At 43.3% G+C, this 9,569-nt stretch overlaps 2 protein-coding genes across 3 annotated transcripts; one reads left to right on the top strand and one right to left on the bottom strand.

Moving 5' to 3' along the window:
* Positions 1 to 1,080: 1,080 nt before the first annotated feature.
* On the top strand, positions 1,081 to 2,439 carry Ppbp2 (paralytic peptide binding protein 2). Its single transcript, NM_001134914.1, is given in 1 exon segment — positions 1,081 to 2,439. A coding segment is annotated over 1 exon segment (1,266 nt). The 5' UTR covers positions 1,081 to 1,114; the 3' UTR covers positions 2,381 to 2,439.
* A 2,700-nt stretch (positions 2,440 to 5,139) lies between these two features.
* Positions 5,140 to 8,162, bottom strand: LOC119628327 (uncharacterized). 2 transcript variants are annotated; one of them, XM_062675581.1, is made up of 4 exons: positions 7,963 to 8,162; positions 6,967 to 7,019; positions 5,612 to 5,724; positions 5,140 to 5,305 (listed from the first exon to the last, which is right to left on the bottom strand). In XM_062675581.1, exons 1-4 carry the CDS (start codon positions 8,077 to 8,079, stop codon positions 5,298 to 5,300), a joined length of 291 nt encoding a protein of 96 aa, XP_062531565.1. In that variant the 5' UTR covers positions 8,080 to 8,162; the 3' UTR covers positions 5,140 to 5,297. The 2 variants fall into 2 exon arrangements, with proteins under 2 accessions (XP_062531565.1, XP_062531564.1); XM_062675580.1 differs by having other exon boundaries at positions 5,140 to 5,724; positions 7,963 to 8,107.
* Between the last annotated feature and the right edge of the window lie 1,407 nt (positions 8,163 to 9,569).

A 9,569-nucleotide genomic window follows, 5' to 3' on the forward strand; every position in this document is an offset into this window, starting at 1 on the left:
TGAATTTAAAAAAATCATAATTAAAGGAACTTGAAATTATAAACTCTGAATAAGAATTTATCGTACTACAATTATAATATTTGATTGCAACCTTATTGCGGAGATCCGCATTTTTATTTTTATTTTTTTTATTCTATGCACAGATGTGCATAGAATAAAAAAAGTAAAAATCGGGATGGAAAAATAGGGGTTGATCGTATAAGAGTGAAACTTGAGAGTAATATGAATTATTTATTTTAAGTCACGACAAAATAAAAAAAAATATCTTGCCAAAAAAATTAAACTTTATAATTAACAAATAAAAAAATAGGGTTTGATCGTAGAGGGGTGAAAATTTAGGGTTGTATGTATTTTTGTATGCTGTATCATAAAAAAAGAAAAAAAAATTGTATAAAAAATAAAAATAAAAATTTGGTGGTGGACCACCCTTAACATTTAGGGGGATGAAAAATAGATGTTGTTCGATTCTCAACCCTGGCCAATATGTACGCTAAGATTCGCGAAAATCCGTCGAGCCGTTTCGGAGGAGTTCAATCACGCACACCGTGACACGAGAATTTTGTATATTAGCTGATAAAGTACTGCCGAGGCAACCGATAGCACTTTATATAATTTCGCAGTACGTTCTGATGATCCAACATGCTTATTGTGATGAAGAGCTCATCCTCGTAGAAACAGAAGGGAGTAGCGCGCGATGACAATGATGATGATGACGTTCAGATCGGATCAGTCTTCTGTTCCGCTCACACGACTTTATTCCATTTCCACCTCAGGTGGATGTCTCAAGAAAGTTTAACTTTTATTTACATATGATGACAGCCGATACACGACAAGCAAAGTTGCAAGCATTACTCACCAGTTAAGGCGATAGTTATATTATCAGTTAAAATGCAATCTAACCAATTGACCTTTCCCAAGTTCACCCAAAGTTAAATTCTCTTATCACCTCCCCAGTAACATTGCGGCTGTGGTTTTCAACAAATTACATTTAAAACATAAAATAATACGAGGCATAGAGTTGACGTCGAATGTATATATAAACGATGCGACTCCATGCAGCCGACATACGACTCTACGATATACTGTCTGCCGGTAGTGAGCGAAGGAGCACACGATGATGGATCCACAGGACAAGCTCCCCAACTACGTGACCAACGTGGACCTGAAGTATCCGTACTCAGACCTGCCGTACATAGGGCAGTACAAGCTGCTCAAGCTCCCCTTCACTGGAAAGCTGATCGAGCATGTTGACTACTGGGGCGAGGGGAGTATCGTCAACGGGGGACTGTATTCGGGCTTCCGCAACTGCTACAACGTGAACCGACAGTACCAAGAGGTCAGCAACGGGCCCGACATGGGTCGCAAGATCCCCAACAGGATCCCGGTGCGCGACGAAAACGACTGCGACACCCGGGCTTACATCAAGGATGACTCGGTCAAAATAGTGACGCTCATGAGCGCGCCCATCATTCCGAACAGCGCCAGAGACATTACGAGAATCGTTAACGAGCGCGTCGGCATGGTCGTCATCTACGGCATGCCGGTAGAGTCTCAGGGTATTAAGCTCCTGGCTGCCGAGCTAAAGAGCAAGCTTCTGCTGTACTGTCCCGACTACGAGCTGCCCGATTACTTACAGGAACCTACAATGATGGACTCGCACGTGGCTTTCCTCAACAAGCAACTTCTTATGGATCTGCTTTTCAAGTGCGTGTCGACCGGGGACTACGACAAGGCAGTGACTATCACGAAGTCATTGCAAGATGATAACGTCGGTTTTATGATCGAGGAGCTGATCGACAGACTCTTGCGCGCACGAGAACCTAACGTGTTCGCATACGCGGACAAGTTGTGGTCCGCCGGACACCACGATATAGTCAATGACTTTTTCCCTTCGGAAATCAAATTGATCACCAAGCAAGAAAGGGTGAAAATCATCGGAAGATATTACAATCAAGCTCTGAAGCTGGACTCCAATGTCGACTCGTACAACAACCGCCTGGCCTGGGGAGACAGCAAGGACAAGATTAGTCACAGAGTGAGCTGGAAGTTTATCCCGGTATGGGAGAATAACAAGCTGCTGTATAAAATATTGAATACTGAATATACTATGTACCTGAAGCTGGACATGAACGTAGAAGAGTACGGAGACAGGAAAGCGTGGGGTTCCAACAACTCGAACGAGAAAGGCCATCTGTGGAAGCTGACGCCTGTAGTGCTGGAGACCGGCAACGTCTTACTCATAGAGAACCACGAGTACGGGCAGAGTCTGAAGCTGGACGCGCACGTGGACAGCTACGGCGACCGCCTGCTCTGGGGAAACAATGGAAACGTCGATGGTAATCCTGGGTACTTCGGCTGGGTCATCAACGCGTGGCAGTAGAACTTCACATAAATTCAGATACCTTACAGGCGACAATAAATATTTGTGCTGATTCAAAATTATTTTCCTTAAGTTGACGAGCCGCGGTCAGCGTGAGTGTACCGGTCATGTCCCGCTACATGAGGTCCCGCGCGAACGCCCCTAGCCGGACACTTGCGCGTTTATTTTTTTAAAAGCTAAGATGGGTAGACGAGCTCCTGGTGTTCAAGTTACCGATCTGAAGCACATAGACAAGGATAACGTAAATGCCGCCACCCATCTTATGACACGAGTTCTAAGTTTTAGTTTTTACAATACAACGGCTACTCCACCCTTCAAGTCGAAACACAGTACTGCTTCACTGCAGAAATAGGCAGGGCGAGGGTACCTCCTCGTGCGGGCTAATAAGTAATATCACCGTGGACTACATAATACATAATAAGAGCTCCCCCGCGGTAGCCACGCTGCACAGACGGCTCACAACATAGACGTCTACTTTTAGAAATATTTGGGCAACTTCCTGGCAGGGAAAGATTTCAACAGCCGAGAGGCAGTACGAAATGTCTTTGAACACTTTCTTGGCTCTCTCGCACACCTGACTACTTCAAGAAGGGCATTGTAAATTTACCACTGCGCTGGCAGAGATGCGTCGATACCATGGCTGTATACTCGCGTTATGATTGATAGAAAGAATAAAAAAATATTTTAACTTTGTACCTAATACGTACAAATGTGATATTATCGTACCCACGCAATGGCTGTGGAGAATGTGGGCGGCCTAATTCAATATGGCGTTCATTGCTCTTTTATCAATTCTACAAGGTGTAAGAGCTGCAGGAACTACACGAGAGCAGGAAGGGGAGGAGACTTTTTTGTCACGCGTCATCCGGGTTCTAGCATCTACTTCTATCTTCTATGTTTCCTGAGCACTATGACGCCTCAATGCTTGGAATTGCCGACGTTCTGTGATTTTTGTTATTTAAAATGGAAATAATTTAAATGATTCTTTTGCTCTAAAATATAAGCCGAATTTACATTACGAAATTAGTGGCGTGAAATTAATTTCGTGACATTAGTTTTACAAACAGTTTCACGTGTAATTTAATACTTTCGTAATGCATGCATTAATTTCATGCATGGAAATTAGTTTCGTGCCCTGCGCGATTTTTTGGTGAAATTAGTGTCATGCAACTAATTTCATAGTGTAGACGCGACGTGAAACTAATGTCGCGAAAGGGCCTGCGCTGTGCGGACGTGTGTATTGTTAGTTCGGACGCGCTTCGAGCGTTGAAAATGGCAAACCAATGATGGAGTACAGAAAAAAATATAGATCTTATTAATGAATATCAATGACAAGGGTCCCAAAACACCTATAGTAAAAAATCAAAATTATCTTCACTCATTCGAAAATAGTTTTTATAACTCTCAGGATCTTCATCTGCTAATTCAGAGACTAACTTCATTGCACCTAAATGCCTTCTTGTTGACCATCCTCGAATCTACCAACTTTTTTTTTATAGACTTTTTTTAAGTTTATAGGTATATAAGCATTTCTTTAGCTACATTGAATATAGCAAAATATGGCTTTGATGCTGAAGGCGCCATGGTTACTGCGATACTGTGGATTTCGCGACACTAATTTTTTAACGAAATTACTTTCGCATATATCGAAACTACTTTTGTGAAACTGAGCTCAACATGCATGACACTAATTTCGTAATGTAAACTCGGCAATACTGCTAATCACTACATAGTATAAAACAAAGTCGCTTTCTCTGTCCCTATATCTGTCTGTCCCTATGTATGCTTAAATATTTAAAACTACGCAACGGATTTTGATGCGTTTTTTTTAAAAGATAGAGCAATTGAAGAGGCAGGTTTATATGTATAATAACATCCACTAAATAGTGAATAAATCAATAATAAATTACAGTTTCCGAAGCGAAGCGAGGGCGGGTCGCTAGTGTAAAATAATCTGAAGAGGTATAAGAGAGGTATAAGTATTGTACAGACAGAAATCTGCGGCTCCATCAAGTAAAGTATGGTCATCTGGAGGTGGTGGTGTGCGACAAGGTTGCTGCGTAGACCCCTAACTACTGATCAAATTCACATTTTGATGTAAATGGGAATTCGCCAAAAAAGACCTTTCTCTTTTTTACTTTCATATTTGTTATTTGAAGAGCTAGGAGTGATGAGACGCTGAAGGTTAAATGAAGGCTGAATAAAGCGCGGGACACAGTGAGCTGACGCAGCGGATGGAAGGGCCGCCACTCGACCCAGATCATTCTAAGATGACCATTTCGGTTCCGTCGTATAGCCCTGTCGGCCTACGCGGCACACGCCTGTGGAGTTCCCTCCGTGTGACACGATGTCGCAGTGGGCTTCAGTAATTCGACACCAGGTAGAGCTTGAGCTCGTCCAACAAGGTAGGGTAGTGAAAAAGAAAAGTAAAAAAAAAAATGTGTGCGTGTACTAGTGTACACACGTAAGAAGTGAAACTTATTTATGGCCTTATTTTTCGAAAAATGATCTACATGCAACTTTCTAGAAATTGGTTAAATAAAGTTAAATTAGATAAAGTTTAAACAAAAGGATTTTATTATCATAGACATGAATACAAAAAAGTTAAATTAGATAAAGTTTAAACAAAAGGATTTTATTATCATAGACATGAATACAAAACAGATGGCGCGTAACGGAAAAATGTGACGCGTAACCGAAAAATGTGACGGTAAATTTTTTTCCAACGCCGATAAGGAAGTTTCACTTCAACAAGATACTGGCTTTGAATTGTTATTTATATACTATACATTATTGCTTCTTAACAAACATGAAGTATGAATAATCATTATTTATAATCTAACCGGAACAGAAATAAACGCGTCATTATGTCGGTGCAGCGTTTGCCGCGCACTCCGCTGCCGCTCTGGGCTGCTCGCTACGGAACTGTCAACAGAGATGTTGTATATATTCATCTGGTCGTCACATCTTTGCATAACAATATACGCGAGGACGAGCACTTGTTTATATTCAAATTATTGAGCTGTATTTTTGTTATGTTAATGTATTCGTAATATTTAAAGGCAGTTTGAAATGTTGAAAGTATCGCTCTTAGTAGAACATCAGCTTGAAGTAGCGGTAGATGGTAGCGAGTTAGCCGTCATGACTTGGCTCATACCGGACATGTCTCATGGGGTACCGGCTATTATCGCCACCGTGAGCTTAGTGACTAGTGATTAGTGTAATAGTTACATTGCGGTCGCGGGATGTTCCCGACTCCGAGCATGGACCAGAAGAGCTGCAGCTTGTTCTGTAAGTACGACTCGGCCACCGTCTCCACCGGGATCGAGGAGTTCGACAGCTGCCTGACAACACACAGCACCAGGCTACACTCTACTCCCTTGTACTGACGACGGACCACGCTCTGTTCCGCCCACGTCACTGTCACTATTTTATTAATAATAAATAACTGGGAACAATCAACATCTGGCTTCAGACTAGAGCGCCGTGTAGTACGGGGGTGGGGGGGGGGGAGCACAGTACGTACATGCACGTGCTTATGAACGATTCAATATAGCATGTAGATATACACGTAAATAATAAATAACTACCTAGAGAAAGCGCAGACAAATCTGTTCGTTACCAGAATGTCCGCCTGTTTTTTTTATCTTTCATTTCATAGATGGCTGGATGAGCTCCCGGCCCACCTGGTATTAAGTGGTTACCGGAGCCCAAAGACATTTACAACGTAAATGCCGTCACCCACTTTGAGATATGAGTTCTAAGGTCTCAGTATAGTTACAACGGTTGTCCCACCCTTCCAATCGAAACGCTAATGCGTTTTTCACTGCTATCTGCTGCACTGTAATCTGCTTCACGGCAGAAATAGGCAGGGCGGAGGTACCTACCCGTGCGAACTCACAAGAGGCCCTACCACCAGTAATTACGCAAATTATAATTTTGCGGGTTTGATTTTTATTACATGATGTTATTCCTTCACCGTGGAAGTCAATCGTGAACATTTGTTATGTAGGTACGTACGTATTTCATTGGAAAAATCGGTACCCGCCTGCGGGATTCGAACACCGGTGCATCGCTCAACACGAATGCACCGGACGTCTTATCCTTTAGGCCGCGACGACTTCATGACTGATGTGAGCATCAAACGCACGATCCTCGGCTCAACAACCAGATATGCTACTAACTACAGCGCCATCGAGACTCGAGAAGATTCGAGATCGAAGTCTCAACTATATTTTAAAACAGTTGTCTCAACCCTCGAACCGGAATGTATGATTGCTTGGTGATCGGTGCGGTGGTGGTGCTGGTGTATACCATCAGCGTCCTGCTCATAGTGATTGCGCACATTAAAACTTGTGAGGTGTCGCGCGGTGGTCATTCCTGAGCACGCGTTGGGTTCAGCGCCGTGTGGGCACCGCGGGGAGTCCGGTCAGCACTTAACACCAGTTGTACGTCAGCGCGACTCTCCGTCGACAATATTACTCCTGTCTGAATGTGCAATGTACACGTGAATAGTAAAGTAGAGATGGAAGGAGTTAGCTGCGGCATGCGGCAGCGTGCGTGGCGCGTGTGGTGTGGAGACTCACGGGGGATACAGGGCTCCGAAGAAGGCGCGTCCCTCCGTCTCGCCGCTGTATACCTGGACATGGGACAGTGTGTGTTACATGTGGGCCACGTGTTGTGCGTGTGCTAGTTACATAATACGACCGAAGGAAGAATGATATCGTTCACTCTGAAAATTAAAGTTGACAGCAAATTCTTAGGACACCAAAAAAGTGATGCAAATTGCCGAATATCGAGTTTCACTTTTACGGTGATGTATACCTATTCTAATTCGGACACACTATAGTTATATCAACTGTATCATTTGCTTTATGTTATCTCGAAACGTGAAGCAAGTTGTGCAATTATTGTGAGGACAAACAGAAAATTGTGACAATTCATTGGAATTAATAATTTTCTTTGCTGGTCGAATGCTCAACGCCCGGTGTTACGAATATGATTGAATGTAATTGTAATCGCCTGCTGTAAATTTGTAATTTATTTCGTAAAAACAAAACAATTTCAATCTATTTTATTCTACTTTTACTTTATTTTTGGAACGAAGTTCCTTATGGGACGATGCGGAGGGGTACCCTAACCGGGAAAAAACGTCCGTAACGTATTATTTTTATTAGTAATGTACACAGTGTACGACTTAACTTTGTAATAGCGTACAAAAAATTACATATTTTTATTACATATTTTTTATAAATCATTGTGAATAAAATAAAGTTAATAACTTTGTAAAGTATTTTTTTTTCATCAATAAAAAATCATTATGAAAATTGTATACTCAAATAATTATTTTCTTTATACCTCGAATAGAACTTAAAATTAATATTTTTATAACAAGGAACTTCGTTCCTATCCGGTGTCCCACGACATCACACAAATCTTTTTTTTGATTTATACAATTTTATTCTCACTGTCACAGAAGTAGGGACAGACTCACAGCCCACCTGTTGTTAAACGAAAGGCTAATTTCAAAATACTAGATAGTTTCGCGGACGTGAACAGACTACAAGATAATAGAAACTCACCACAACGAAGATCAGACAGCAGGCAGCGAGGAGCAGCGAGGGCAGGGGCGACATGGCGACCGGCGCTCTGCTACACGAGTGAGGCTGTGCCGAGCCGCTGCGGACTGTGGGCCGCATTTACATCACAAAAGTCTAACCTTGAAACACATGTGCCATTACGTACGATGTAGACCACGCTATATGTACGACACGATGTACTCAAATTAATCGGGTCTTTTTTCTGTTGTAGTTGGGCAGATACCTTCTGTTCCGCGCGCAGACGGCGGGATCGCAACGCATCCACTAATTATAACAATATCATTTTTTGGACATGTCTCCCGGCGAGGAAATTACTCCATAGAGCGCCTTGTCGTTCAGGGCAAAGTAGAAGGCACCAGACCGCGTGGAAGGTTGCCCATGCGATGGACCGACCAGATCAAGTCGGTAGTTGGCTGCTGTCTGCATGAGTGTACCAGGCTCACTACAAACCAGGAGGAGTGGCGATTGTTCGTGAGGCGCATAACATCTGCCCAGAGCAATGATGCTGAATGACGACCACGACCGCTCTGACAAGAATGCTACGACATACGATGATCGTAAAAAGGTTTCAAATCTAATCCGACATGTCAATCTGGAATTATTTGTGTAGTTATCATCAAATCATCATCTTAATCAATGAAAGAGAAAAAAGATTCCGCTGTTTGAGTTGGTAAATGCGAATGAAGCCCTGTGGCTCAGTAAACGGAAACTGATAAGCAAATTTCAGGTAAGCTACAATACAATGGTTTTATATCAGCGCAACCTCTGCTGCTTGTGTAGTCTATGGTCGCCAGTCGTAGCGCGCCCGACGCTCTTGTGAGTGACCTTGTATCGCGTGTCTCCAAGTGTCCAATCAGTCCAAAGCAGGAATCGATGTCACGCTCAGTGTCGGCTGAATGTGCAAAGCCTTGAGCCGCGGCGACACCGTGTAGCGTGTCTTAACCGTCTCACAGATGTACGGCTGCGAGGTTTTTTTTTTTTTTTTTTTTTTTATGATTGAAAGTTTACTGGTGGCCCGAAGGCCTTTCCAGTTTCACCAGGACAGGTGGGCGAGCAAAGGCTCAGCCAAGAGGGGTGGGATTTGCTAACAACTGCCCGAGCGCCTCCGAAGGAGACCTAACAACTCAAGAGCTCATTCCGATAGAGGCACCCGTCACGCGCGGACGTGCTCATCGACCACTCGATCGCCCGGCCTTTGTTCGCCCGGCTTTTGTTAGCCCGGCCATTGTTCGCGCGGCCTGTGTTCGTGGTACATCTGCCGACTAAGTGCTCTTCCTGGAAGTTTTTATTTGTTTTGTTTCCTTTTGTTATTTCTGTGTTCGTGGTACATCTGCCGACAAACTGTCTTCCTGGAAGTGTTTAATTGTTTTGTTTCTTTTTGTTATTTCCGTTTTGTTGTGATTTTTCTTTGTCCTGCAGTAATCGTGCCGCATCGCCACCTGTGTTCAATAGAACCGCTCAGGTCCGAGAAGTTGGGGCCTCGCCGCAAGGCGAGTGTTTTCTAAGACCCAGGGTAGCCCCACCTGGGCACGTAGACATCATGGACGCTGTATTTGCGGAATTTCTCCGGCTTCGCTACCCAAAGCTCA

Source organism: Bombyx mori, chromosome 24, assembly GCF_030269925.1.
Source record: "Bombyx mori chromosome 24, ASM3026992v2".
Taxonomy (NCBI): Eukaryota; Metazoa; Arthropoda; class Insecta; order Lepidoptera; family Bombycidae; genus Bombyx; species Bombyx mori.

Coding starts and splice junctions, on each gene's coding strand:
- LOC119628327 (XM_062675580.1), bottom strand. CDS start 8,079: ATGCGGCCCACAGTCCGCAGCGGCTCGGCACAGCCTCACTCGTGTAGC. Junction 7,020..7,962: donor GCTGTCTGATCTTCGTTGTG/GTGAGTTTCTAT, acceptor TCCCATGTCCAG/GTATACAGCGGCGAGACGGA. Junction 5,725..6,966: donor TTCGGAGCCCTGTATCCCCC/GTGAGTCTCCAC, acceptor GTGTGTTGTCAG/GCAGCTGTCGAACTCCTCGA.